The 14,296-nt window shown below is 34.2% G+C and overlaps 1 protein-coding gene across 4 annotated transcripts in view; it reads left to right on the forward strand.

The window, feature by feature from the left end:
- The window catches only part of ERBB4 (erb-b2 receptor tyrosine kinase 4), a 1,187,662-nt gene that overhangs the window by 915,769 nt on the left and 257,597 nt on the right, over window positions 1-14,296 (forward strand). For all 4 annotated transcript variants that reach the window (XM_032277666.1, XM_032277668.1, XM_032277665.1 and 1 more), the window contains exons 17-18: window positions 9,899-10,031; window positions 13,697-13,819. In XM_032277666.1, coding sequence (XP_032133557.1) covers window positions 9,899-10,031; window positions 13,697-13,819 — 256 coding nt within the window. The remainder of the gene's footprint in view (window positions 1-9,898; window positions 10,032-13,696; window positions 13,820-14,296) is intronic.

Genomic DNA, 14,296 nt, shown 5'->3' on the forward strand with positions numbered 1-14,296 from the left:
GGGGAATCTAAAGTATAGTAAAAAAAATAAAAATGCTTTATATGCAGAATTGACTATAAAGGAAACAAACAAACAAACCAGGATATTACTTTAAAAATGTTTGCAAGGCCAGGTTCCGTGGCTCATGCCTGTAATCCCAGCAGTTTGAAAGGCAGAGGCAGGTGAATCACCAGAGGCCAGGAGTTCGAGACCAGCCTGGCCAACATGGTGAAACCTCATGTCTACAAAAAATACACAGTTAGCCAGGTGTGGTGGTGGGCACCTGTAATCCCAGCTATTTGGGAGGCTGAGTCAGGAGAATCACTTGAACTTAGGAGGTGGAGGTTGCAGTGAGCTGAGATCATGCCACTGTACTCCTGCCTGGGTGACAGAGTAAGACTAGGTCTAAAAAAAAAAAAATGTTTGCAACCCCTCTGAAAATGGGATTGCCCTAAATCTGTATTATGTAGTTGTGCCCAATAAAAATGACACAAATGTATATGCTTAATGCTTCAATAGATAAAGGTAGATGCAATTTATACATAGAATATATAAAGCATCTGAAGTTATAGTGCATAGAATGAATGGAGATTTTAAGGTGAAGAAAACTTTTAAATATGGGAACAAGTATGATGCAAGACATGATTTATTCCTCTCAGAGAAGTGTTTATATAATACTTTCTGCTCTATTATGAAACTTAAATTCCTCAGCATGCTGAGCAATTTTGGCACATAATGTAACTGAAGTGGTAGGAGCTAAATCCTCAGTTTTTAAATATTTTGCCCTATTGCTTCACATTACCTTGTTCATATAATAAGTTATAGGACATAGAGATACTTAATGGTTAATTTGTTCTATAATTAAATATTTATAATATTTTGCCTGTGTCACTAAACATATCTTTATATATATTCTATGTAGATAATAGCAAATAAATAATTATAAAGGTACGGTATAAGTATAGTATATAGATATTGTATAATAGGTATAAACATTGGAAAAATTACTAAAAGCACCAAAAATTCCTCTAATCTCTTAAAAACCATGTTAAAAGGAAAGTTCTTCCTGGTCTAATTTTTTTTAACACTTTAGTTGTGGAAAACTCCAGGTGTAGAAATTCCCAGATAGATTATATATATTCTGAGAATGATGTCCTTAACATGAGAATGTTTGCCTGAAAGTCAAGTGTGTAAGTTCATGTACTTCCCCAAAATCTGAAGAAAGAACAAACAAAAGCCCCGTAGATATGTGTAAATGTTGCCTGTAATGAGAAGAAAGTATTTGCTGTGAAACTACTTGAAATTTTTTCTCAGAAGCTGATCTAGATATAAAAGAATCAGATTATATTTACATGTTAATTTAATGGCAATATCTCTACTGAAATAGTTTTGCAACACTGTGTTATTGAATGAAATGTGGAATTTACATATTGAAAAAAAGATTTATTTCAACACATAAAGGCGAGTCACAAAACATTCAGATTTGCTTAGGAGGGGAGAAGTATGTTGTGATTCATTTGCGTCAGCACTTACAGTTTTGGTCATATTTGAAATGTAATAGAGGAATCCTAGGCCTCAATCAAAGGACAGAAACCTACTGTATTATTCCAAGTCTCATCAACTAAACACTGTAAGATCAGTTTCATTTGCTCAAAAAGAAAAGATGTATCATGTTTATAAAGCAGGTTGAATTCTGGCTCAGAATAAGCACTACTTGTAGGACAAAAAGAACTCCCTTAATGTAGCTCTCCTTGCCCTAGGCAGTAGCCCTTAAAATGTCTTCTGGGGAATTTTAATGTTTCCTGGTGTTTCAAGGTCTCTTGTTTAAAATTTGAACTGTTTTGGGGAAGACTGAACAGAGAGTAGCAGACAATAGTATTGTCACTGCAATAATAGCTACTGTTTGTCTTCACCTTTCTTAAAGGAAATCCAGATTAAGTTAAAAAAAAAAAAAAAACACCCTTTTAACTGTTTTCTACTGAGAAAACAAAATGAAGCTAAAAGAAGAAGAACATCTCATAAACTTTACACCTAAGGATATAAATGATTTAATAAAAGTAAATCATAATGAGTATAACAATGTAGATAAAATGATAGTCCAAAGAGAAGTAACATATTAAGATATAGCTAAATGTAAAATCAAAAACTATGCGAACCCCTAATAAATTTATGTGCATTTTGTATTCTCTACTACCAACCATAGATATTGAAGAAAAACTAGAGTAATGATATTTGTATAAATATATCATCTTTAGAAAGAGAAAAAATGTAATAGCTGAAAGTTTAATGGACCTGAGACTCCAATACATAAAATGCTAGCATTACTATTTATGTTTGGCCCTATCCAGATACCTATCCGGGTATCTTTTCTATTTTCTTTTATTTAATAGGGAGTTTATAAGATATGTGTTACATAGTTATTGTGAAACTATACAGTGTATGTTAATATAAAATTCTAATTATAAAATATACAAGTATTAGAAATTATTAGAATAGAAAGTTTACATTCAATCCAGGTAAATTATTTAAATTTAAAGGAATTATGTAGGATTTTAAAAAAGCCTTTGGTCTACCTCTATGAAAGGGAATGATTTCTAAGAAAATCTGACATTCTAATTTTTATTATGTTATTTTTCAATGAAAATAAGTGCATTGCTGGTGACACCCTGTGTGCTATAAAACCCACGAGTGTCTAATGGCTGTCAAATCTTATGTTTCTCTTATGGAAATAGACCTTTTGCTATGTTTAAATTATATACATAATTAATGAAATATTGGAAATGTTATTTTTTTCAAAGTTGTATTCCTTGTCTCAGTTGGTAATAGTAAATGAATTATAAGAATTTTATTTTAATAGAGAGTCAGTAAGTTTTTGATCAACTACATTTTTCTTACAGCAAGAATAATTAACAAAACAGAATATACCCCTGAGCATACATTTGGTCTCTTGGTCATGATAGACTCAGGCTTTTGTCTATAGCCATTGTAAGATTTTTAGAAGAAAGATAGGATATAGGATGATGGCCAATGTTACCTAATTATATTTTTTAAATGAAATATAACTTTATAGAGAATTATAACATTTGACCCTAGTTTATGAAATATCTATTTAAGTTACATATACATTCATAAAATACAGTAATTAATTTACTTTCCCTAAAAGTAAAACTTGCTGAAAATAAAACTAAGACACTTTCACATGAATGTGTATATATACACACACATACACATACCCATGGTTTTTATAGCACAACAGAGTGTCACCAGCAATGCACTTATTTTCAGTGGGAAATAATCTAATAAAAATGAAAACATCAGATTTCATAGAAATTATTCCCTTTTGTAGAGGTAGACCAAAGGCTTTTTTGATCCTATATACATATGCTCACATACCCCAACATGCACATTTTAATATAGAGAGATAGATTAATACTTGTTAACTCAGTGTATCCTACATTCCTTTAGATTGGGCTAAATGTAGGATAAACACGTGATTTGTTGGTCGCATAGGGGCACTTTAGAGAGTAAAAGGGGCATTATATTGATTGTTAGACTCGAATAAACAAAGACTGTCCTGGCCAAAATGGGATGCATAATTTCTAAACTTAGAGGTATTTGATTTAATTATATACTAGAAATGGTCTTGAAGCAAATTCATTAGACATCATGAATGTAAAAACAGCTATATAGTTTCCTTCTGTGTTTATTTTTTGTACAAGCTTAGGTGAAGAATGTATTTGTGTGTATTTAAGCTATTCGATAGAGGCAGTAAACTCACAATTGGTTAGAAGCAGACATATGATTAAAACTTAGATTTGCCTGGCTCCACAGCATCTTTCTACCACAATAAGGAAAAATCATACAGAATTTGAAAGATTAACACAAAGCAATAATGTTGGAGATAATATTTTCACGTTTTGCAATTTGCAAAGTATATTTTATTTAAAAAGTCCCTGTTAAATTTATCTGACTATCCTATATGCACACATGACTATATGCACACATATTTTCATTTTAGCCTTTAATGCCTATAGGCAAACAGTGAAGCAAGTCTACGTCTGATGCAACAAATCCTGATGACCTGTCTTCAAATTATTTAGTTTAACCTATAAGCTTCTAAAAGTGAAGGGCTTTGATTTATAGCCAATACTGTGAATTGCAAATACACCATCAGTGTTTTCTGGGACTACAAGTTTCTTTATCTTTAGTTGAAAATTATTTTGTATTCAGAAAAGTAAAGAAAATACATATATATTCAAAATTTAATAAATCTTTTATTTGGTGATGAACTTGCCTTACCTTTAAAAAAATTCATAGAATTAGCATTCTTTGCAATATTCATCAAAATACCAGTTTTACCAACTTAGAAAATACCATTGTTCGTTTTAAAAGATAGCCAATCCTTATAACATTAAATAGAATATAACAAAATAGATTTTTTAAAAAAATTTGAGTTCTAATCATAAATTATATTGACCTTATTACATTTTGTTTGTGGTCTGTCAATAAAAGAAAATATTTGGATTTTTTTTTCTTTTTTTTGAGACAGAGTTTCACTCTGTTACTCAGGCTGAAGTGCAGTGTTGAGATCTTGGCTCAGTGCAACCTCTGCCTCCCAGGTTCAAGCGATTCTCCTACCTCAAGCTCCTGAGTAGCTGGGATTACAGGCACCTGCCAACACACCTGGCTAATTTTTGTATTTTTAGTAGAGATGGGGTCTCACCATGTTGGCCAAGCTGGTCTTGAATTCCTAACCTCAAATGATCCACCCTCTTCGGCCTCCCAAAGTACTGGGATTACAGGCATGAGCCACTGCACCCGGCCTGGATGTTTTTAAAAATAAGGTTTCATGCGTTCTCTCTCATTTTATATTCTGCATGAGAGAAATGGCATGGTTCAAATATAGTAATGAATAATGGGAGTATATATATATATATAATTTTATATGAGTAATATAGTTTGGAAAAATACTGTTCTTTTATAAAATAATTTCTTTCCAGTCAGTAGAATTTAATTCATTGCATTGTCTCTGAACTTCTAAATGAAAGTATGAAAACCAAATCATAGTACTTTTAGATAAATTAGCAAAGTTCGTTTGTGATTCAGAATCCCTATGCGATTAGTTTCTTCAGTAGTGGGAGTATATGAATTTGATTATACAATTTCCAAGTCACAGAAAAAGGTAAACTATCAATTGATCACATCCTTTTAGTCTAAGCCTGGATTTGGTATTAGAAATTTATACTTTAGGGAGTCTCAACCATTTTTAATGGACAGCCAAAAGACAAAACAACAAACTGCAATACTCATGTTACAGATAAGGAATAAGAATATTCTAGATCCCTTAGTATTTTAACCTTCAGATCTCAATAGTGTCATAACTGAATTTCTTAGCGCCTCTGCTGATTCACGTATAAGATTCACATTCAAGGCCTGGAATGGTGGCTGATGCCTGTAATCCCAGCACTTTGGGAGGCCAAGGCGGGCAGTGAGGTCAGGAGCTGGAGACCAGACTGGCCGACATGGTGAAACTCCATCTCTACTAAAAATACAAAAATTAGCCTGGCATGGTGGTGGGCACTACTCAGGAGGCTGAGGCAGGAGAATGATTTGAACCTGGGTAGCGGAGGTTTCAGTGAGCTGAGATCACACCACTGCACTCCAGCCTGAGTGACAGAGGGAGGCTCCATCTCAAAAATAAAAAAAGAAAATTCACATTCAAGCTCAGAAACAGGTTGGTTAGTAATAGCCATCATCATCATTAGGCCAAGAAGAAATATAGAGCTATTTAAAGAAGGGAGGGGAGCACTACACACTGGGGTCTGTTGGGGGGAAATAGGGGAGGGTCAGTGGGGGGGTGGGGAGTTGGGGAGAGACAGCAAGGGGAGAAATGCCAGATATAGGTGATGGGGAGGAAGGAGGCAAATCACACTGCCACATGTGTACCTATGCAACAATCTTGCATGTTCTTCACATGTACCCCAAAACCTAAAATGCAATAAAAAAATTAAAAAAAAAAAAACAAAACAAGCAACTGAGGTAGCTATTTCCTCTTTACCCAAAGGGCCTTCATAAAAGGAGATAAGCAAGGCCGGGCGCAGTGGCTCAAGCCTGTAATCCCAGCACTTTGGGAGGCCGAGGCGGGTGGATCACGAGGTCAAGAGATCGAGACCATCCTGGTCAACATGGTGAAACCCCGTCTCTACTAAAAATACAAAAAATTAGCTGGGCATGGTGGTGCGTGCCTGTAATCCAGCTACTCAGGAGGCTGAGGCAGGAGAATTGCCTGAACCCAGGAGACGGAGGTTGCGGTGAGCCAAGATCGCGCCATTGCACTCCAGCCTGGGTAACAAGAGCGAAACTCTGTCTCAAAAAAAAAAAAAAAAAAAAAAAAAAGGAGATAAGCATAAACTCTCAAGAAAAAAAATAGATATCTATCTTACACTTACAAATATCTAGGAATCATAAAAATTGGGAGGAGTAGGAAATGTGAAAACAGTATTAATTTTTCAGATTATCTTGGTTTTATGGTACATAATGTTAACTGTAAGAGACATAATAGTGATGAATGTCTCAGATACATCAAATTATAATGAGTAGAAAATATATGCAGAAGTACTTCAGTTGTAAAAGTGGACAGGGAATAACAAAATGAAATCTTAATTGAAAAAAAGCAAAGTAAATTTTGAAGAAAAAAAGAGAACAAGGCCATTATTACAAAGCTAAACTTTTAGACAGTGATTTATTTTTTATGCATTTTTCTTAAATTTAAGACATTTTTATTTCAACAGAAACATAATGGATTATAGAAAATTAGAAAATACAAATTAGTAAAAATAAGAGCACTGTATTCACACTACACAGAGACAACTACTATTTAGTACATTAGTTTTTTATTATTCCAGATCTGTGCATCTGAGGATATATCTGTAGATATCCATATAATTTTTTTTTTTAGATAAGAGTCTCACTGTGTCACCAGACTGGAGTGCAGTGGTGCTATCTAGGCTGACTGTAACCTCCGTCTCCCAGGTTCACGTGATTCTTCTGCCTCAGCCTCCTGAATAGCTGAGACTACAGGCAGGTGCCACCAGACCCAGCTAATTTTTATACCTTTAGTAGAGATGGGGTTTCACCATGTTGACCAGAACAGTCTCAATCTCCTGACCCCGTGATCCACCCACCTCAGCCTCCCAAAGTGCTGGGATTCCAGGCATGAGCCACCGTGCCCGGCCATATATGTTTTTTTTCACATTGAAATCCTGCTGTTTGGAAGCCAAATCTTTTCAGTTTATGGTCCATATCTTTCTGTTGCAGCAAATTATCTTCTCATGTACTATATAATTTATATTGTGATCTCTCAAGTTCTCCCAAAAAGACTCTATAGCTGGTTTGTCCAAACCAGGATCTAACCCAGGGTTGCGTTTCATATCTGTTTGCTGTCTCTATTAAGTCTTCTTAGGCTGCATCATCACCTTTTTCATGATACTCACATAATAAAAAAGAATCTGCAAGTTGTCTTACAGAATGTTCCCTCCTCCTGTTTTACTGGTTGCTTGTAGTTAATGATTTATGTTTCAAAAGTAAACTCTGTGGGAGTAGGAAGAATTTGGCCTCCTAAAATGTTTTTTAAAAATCACATACAATATTTAAGTGCAGAAACTGTAGTTTTTTATTTCTTCAAGTTGTTTGTACCTGTACCGTTCCTGTGGAGTGGTAAGAAAAGAAAAGAGTAAAGAAATTCAAGTAAACCAAAAATATTGCTATGAGAAAATTTTGAAAGTACATTCTAACTAAAAAAACAGAAATAACCATCTTGAGTTTTTGAATGTCTTATTTTGACTACCACTACTTGCCTGTATAGTAATTATGTGGCAGTTGATCTCCATGAAAATAAGATAAAAGAGAAGAGAGGTATTATTTTCTCCTGGAAGTTTGTTCTTAAAAAACAACAACAAGCAAACAGAGAAACAAACAAAAAACAAAATGGAGCATTTTCTTTTCATATACAGCGACATTGACGTTTACATAGATTTACATAAATACGTATACCGCCTATTATTTTGCAAAATAAATAAGCAGAGAAAGGTTAGAGTTTGGTCTAAATCTACAATTAAGAAAATGTTGGACACACATCTCAATTATACATAAATATTTTGCAATAAAAGATTGGACTGAAAAAACAGAAATACCACCCTTTCAATAACAGTGAGTTTTCTGGGATGTGAGGCATTTGAGCTAAAAATAATACCTTGAGTTGAAACATAAAATATTTCCTGAAATACATATTTAACTCGAATGCTCAAAAATATGGTCTTACACAAACAAAGACATATCATAATGATGAGTTTGTGTCCATACTAGTTTAATTTTCTCAGCAGAGATTTTTATATCTTTAGAAAATCCCCATTTGGAAAAATCTAGTTGAATTATAGCAACGTATATGCTATAGTACTTTGATCTGTCAGGAAACAACCTTTAGGATGAACTACCTTTTTAGATTTTTCTGCAGTTGTATATGACAATATAGCAGTCATAATCCTTAAACGACATGATTTCATTTATAGAAGAAGTTACACAGATTTTTTTTAATAGCTTTTTGAAATTTCAAGATTTTTTTGGATCATCCATCATCATTACTTCTGATCTATCTCTGAGCAAAAGTTTATTTAGCAAGAGAAAATACTTTTTAAGAAAACGTAGTGTAAGTCCTTTTAAAAATATAAGATATAAAATGTTTTATGTGTGAGCACACCTGAAATTCTTTTTTAGTTTTGATGTGCATTGTGACTTCATGGTCAAGTATTTTTTAGGTGACATCTGTGTGTTTCACTCAAGATTATTTGGTATGGCATACGTGGATATATTTCAGGATGCTGACCACAGAAACCTCAGAGATACTGCTCTACTCTAGAACAAGTTAAAAATCACAACTACTGCTGTTTAAGCAAGGAAAATTTTATCTAAGAATTATCAGTTTCAAACTCATATCCTTGCTAACAATAGATTACCAAAACATTTTAAGAATAAAGATTTCCGTTCAGTCTCTTCTTAATCCCTTTTTGGTACTGGTTCCCACTTTTTATGTAATGCTTCAAGTGCGAACCTCTTTTATTGAGTATATGATGCTTAGACACACTATTGATTCTAATACTCTTGTCATTATTCTGAAAACATGTCTGAACCAATTATTTTTCCTTCTCCTGACTTTTATCCTACCAAAGCTGCCCTTATCAGAGTTTCAAATAGCACTTTTGGCAATAACAACTCTCTTATTGGTATCCTTATACTCCAGAGGTGTGGGGCTTATAGCCTTCAGACCACTCATTTTTTGCATTAGAGCAGTGGTGCCTAAAGGAGGGTGATGCTGACCTCTGGCAGTCTGGAGACATTGTCATGACTAGAGGATGGGGGTGCTACTGACATCTCATGGATAGAAGCCAGGAATACTACTCAACATCCTAAAATGCACAGGACAATTCCCGACAACAAACTAGTATTCAGGCCCAAATGTCAATAGTGCCACTGTTGTGAAAGCCTGCTTCAGAGAAAATACTGAAAATAAAATTACGTACAGCAACAATACTATTACAACATATTCCTGGTTTTTTAAATGCACCAATACCAATATTTTGGCATATGTTTTTCACACTGCTAGCGATTTTAAGTTTTTTTTAAATCAAATGGCATGTTGTGACTGTTCATCCTCAAAGATTACTTGTACATGCATGTTTTATTATTTGTAAAACACACATAGAAAAAAAAACTATAGTCTTTACTGTGAGAAACATTTTGGTAGAGCAAAACCTGATGCACTTTTATATTTGCACTTCATCTAAATGATGCGATTTGCTTTTTCCTCTTCCTCTGTCTTCTCTCTACTCATACTTTTTTTTTTCTCTCTCATTCTGGTTGTCAGAACTCCCCTGATTGCAGCTGGAGTAATTGGTGGGCTCTTCATTCTGGTCATTGTGGGTCTGACATTTGCTGTTTATGTTAGAAGGAAGAGCATCAAAAAGAAAAGAGCCTTGAGAAGATTCTTGGAAACAGAGGTGAGGTATTTATTTCTCTCCCTCATGTGTTTAGGGATTTTCATTAGATTTAGGTTTAGATGATGTTCAGTTATTTAATCCAAGTAAAATTCTGTTCTATTTTCTATTAAGTTATTTTATTTTATTAAACAAAGCTTGTAAAAAAAGCAGATTATATCATAAAAATAGTCAAGACTTCAAGAGGGTAGATGGGAGTGGTCAAGAAAATTATTGTATTGGGGAAAGTATCTATATTTTGTGTGTATGGTTGGGGGGATCCCATTAGCAAGCTCTATCAGAGGATATTGAGATATCCTCTGATATCTCAATAGAAGCAGAACTAGAAAATACCTGCATCGAAAATATCTCAGTGGCAGATCTAGAAAAATGTTAAAAAGAAAGAGAACCTCTTTCAAAACAAAACTAAACAGACAAGGAATGCATGTTTTCATTAGTATCATCCAGTTGGTAGTCAGTGATCTCATTATACCAGCAGTGAAAGACTAAGCTTATAGGATAAAGCTTAGTGTTGTAATCACATAGACATTACAGCACAATTCATGGGATGCATTTCACATTATGCATGGTGGTTATTGTGAGCATGTAAATTACTCATAAATGATTATAATGTCTTTTATATTGCTACCCTGAGTTCTCTAGCATAAAAGCAGATTGTTTTCATGGTACTGGTTACAGGGAAAAAGCAATCACAGAAGATTATGCATTACCAGACCCTTCTCAACTTCCATCCTACCTTTCTCCTGATACACACGTTTGTGTCTAAACAATTCAGAGCAATTCTGTTCTGAGACTAATCTTACCCAAGATTTGTTGTTTTTCTCATTGTCAGTATGACAATTTAACTTTTCCTTTGAACACTGACAGTAATGGGATGAATGGGAATATTCATTCATTCATTCATACATTTTGCATACTGATAATGAATTAAATTTTAGCTCTTTTTACCCAGAAATCAAATCTAGATAGAAATATCCTGTGAAAGTTTCTGGGAGCTACCTTACAGCTGCATCTAGGAAAACACTTTCTAAGGATTAGAGTTATCTGAAATTGGAATGAGCTGTCTCATTAATAGACATGTTCAAGCAAAATAAAGGTAGCCAGTTACATACATGGGAAAACCTAATAGTATTCCTACTTTAGTTGGAAGCTTATAGAAGAGCAATTTGATTACTTTTAATCTTGCACATGTGAATAAAAGTTTGGACACAACACATGTGCTTTGTGCTATGCATGTTTGCAATTTAGCTAGGAGGCTGGAGGCAGAGAGAATTCTTCCTCATGGCCAGCTTGAGGCAGTTGGTGAGAGAATTCTGAGAAGTGAAGCATTATAAACTAGAGTTGGAAAGGACTTGAAAGCTTGGAATAGGAGTATACATTTAGGTGACCGCATAATGGAAGAGAAAATCCTGTAACCACATACAGGGATGGATCATTGCTATGAAAAGAGCTGTGTTGCTTTATCTTGGTTTGGTGTTTTAATGCACTGCTTTACAGGAATGTGCTTCAAGCTGTCATTTTCTTACTAAATAAACAGACACTTATTGGTTGTATAAGCAGGTTCTTTTTTTATAGAAAATTATTATTTGACTAAATTATTTTACATTTGGAGATTAGATAACTGTAGAATCCCTATCTTTCTCTTAGTAAAAGAAAATACCTATGATTTTCTATCATCTAAATAAAGGGGGAATTTTTAAGAGGGTCAGTGTAAATCCTTAAATACTGAAGCTAGAAATCTCCCTCAGAAGTGAACATTTGTTGAATCGATATAGTGTTTGCATACACTTAATGTTGGTACACATTCCTCAAATCATTTAGCTCCAGATTGTCTTTTTTTATGTTACATGGATAAAACTAGAAAACATATTTTTTCAACACAAACTGACTGAAATGCACTGTAAGCTTGATGCTTTGGTAGGTGATGTGATTAAAAAATGTATTAATGTGACATGATCCCATCCCTTGAAAAGTAACAGATATGGTGCTTACAATATTCCAGGCAATGTTCTAGAATTTCCCACATATGTTATCTAATTTCATCCTTTCTCAAGTTTCTAAGGTAATTATTGCTATACCTATTTCACAGACGAGAAATAAAGGTCTAGGAAGGGCAAATTGCTTCCTGTGAGTGGCAGCACTGTCATATAAATCTCCAAGTTTGAACCCTTCAAACCTTCTTTCTACCCTATCACTGCTGGCTCATAAAATGACACCATCCTTTTTTTAAAGGCATAATTTTTAAATTCCTAGAAACATGTGTCTGTAAAATACATTAAATGATATGCAAGAAAATTAAGGAAGACTAAAAAACTCAAGTAGAACTGTGTATATTTTAAGTATATCTCCTCCAAAATGCTGAAGCCTCCTCCCAGTATTGTGTGCGATTTCATGTGACTTTTGTATATGATTTTTTAAATGATCATAAAAGTTATTTATTATACATATAGCATGTGTATCAAAGTCTACCCAGTAATTCCTGTATGATTGAGTTGCTTTCAGATGAAGGGGACTCAGTTGAGCAATCATTTTGAAATTTAACAAATTAGTGATTCTTCCTGAGATGTTTTAAAATGTGACTTGAATACAGTTCTATGTTATCAAATTTATATTTAGATAACATAAATTTGAAAATGCAATTGAAGAAGATGAGTTGTCAAACTCATCACCTAAGAAGAGTTTGAAGATAACCTAAGTTTATTGGTAATTTTTTAAATTACATTCTTCCTAAAATTCTTGCTATAGCTACACTTACCTTCACTCAAGAATCTTCTACTAATTAAGTAGGCCATGATTTTCGCAGAAGCATGGTAATTCATACCCAAGCTGCAAGACCACGGTGCGCTTAGCTTTGTAAATAGATATTTTGAAATACTGTTGGACGTTCAAGCCTTTGATTATTATGCCAGGAAAAAAGAGACTATTTGTAAAGTTTAGTTCCTTAATTTAACTTTTAAAGGAAAAAGAAACTCCTATTTCTCATACTTGTCCTTTTCCTCATACATAGATAAAAAGCTAAAATTTTCGACATAGGATACAGGTTTTTTGGTACCCAGAGTCTCTCTTAGATGTACATTTTTTTTCTCACATATGCCAGTGATTGACATGCATGCATATACTTTCACCCTTCTCATTTATTCTCCTAACTGAATCACATCACAATGATGACATCTAAAACTACCAGCCTAATTTTACTTCTCTGTCCACACCCAGCCTACCCCATGGTTAGGTAGGTGCCCCACCCAACTCTCACCCTTCTGACCTGACCCACTCCCTGTTGTATTCTGCTATATTTCTTCCTTCTTCTCCTTCTTTTTTTCCCTCTCCTTTGACATATTTGTTCTGGCTTCCCAGGTATATTTTAAGCTCTAAGAAGGCAGCATTTCCTTTTTTTAATGCATGAAATCCCCTAGCCTGGTATGCCTCATGGTAGGTGCACATTTGTTGTTGGCGTTTGCCCTGGCAAAGAGCAGGAGAAGAGAAAAGACATGGTCTGAAAGAATGGATGAATGTGTCAGTGAATAGTGAGTGGTGCATATTACAAAGGTATTGGTTGTCAAGGAAAACTCTTATTTGTGTGTTTTTGCTTTGTGAGAAACAGAACCAGAGTGAGAGAGAAGGATTGACTATTGGATTGAAAGTATAACCTTCTTCTTTCTGCTTTGCAGTTGGTAGAACCTTTAACTCCCAGTGGCACAGCACCCAATCAAGCACAACTTCGTATTTTGAAAGAAACTGAGCTGAAGAGGGTAAAAGTCCTTGGCTCAGGTGCTTTTGGAACAGTGTATAAAGTAAGTAAAAAACAACACAGTCCGTCAGTTATTTTAGGTTTTGTTTTAGATGTTTAAAAAATAATAGCCAACAGAGTTATTACTTTAGACAAACTAATTTTCTTATAATATTCAGAAAGAAAGACTTTTATAATATTAAGGAGTTGCTGCACAAATGAATTCATTAATTTTTATTGAATGAGCTGGGATGGATACAGAGAAAAGCAAGAAACACTGATACAAAGCCAAGTATAGTTTATTTATCAATGCCTTTCTGAGCTCCTTGTATCATATTCCTTCTAGCAAATTTCTTTTCTTATCCAACTAGCAAGCCCCAACCCATTTTCCATTTCTCCTACACAGTGCTCCATGAACCCCACACATGCCTTGGTAATATATCATAATCCTTTGTCTTTTTTCCTTCTGCTTTTTTATCCGAGCCTCCCCATCAGGACCCTATTGGCTGCTGTTTACAGAATACGTTCAAATATCCTGATG

Source organism: Sapajus apella, unplaced genomic scaffold (genome assembly GCF_009761245.1).
Source record: "Sapajus apella isolate SASKATOON/1434 unplaced genomic scaffold, GSC_monkey_1.0 scaffold10, whole genome shotgun sequence".
Lineage (NCBI taxonomy): Eukaryota > Metazoa > Chordata > Mammalia > Primates > Cebidae > Sapajus > Sapajus apella.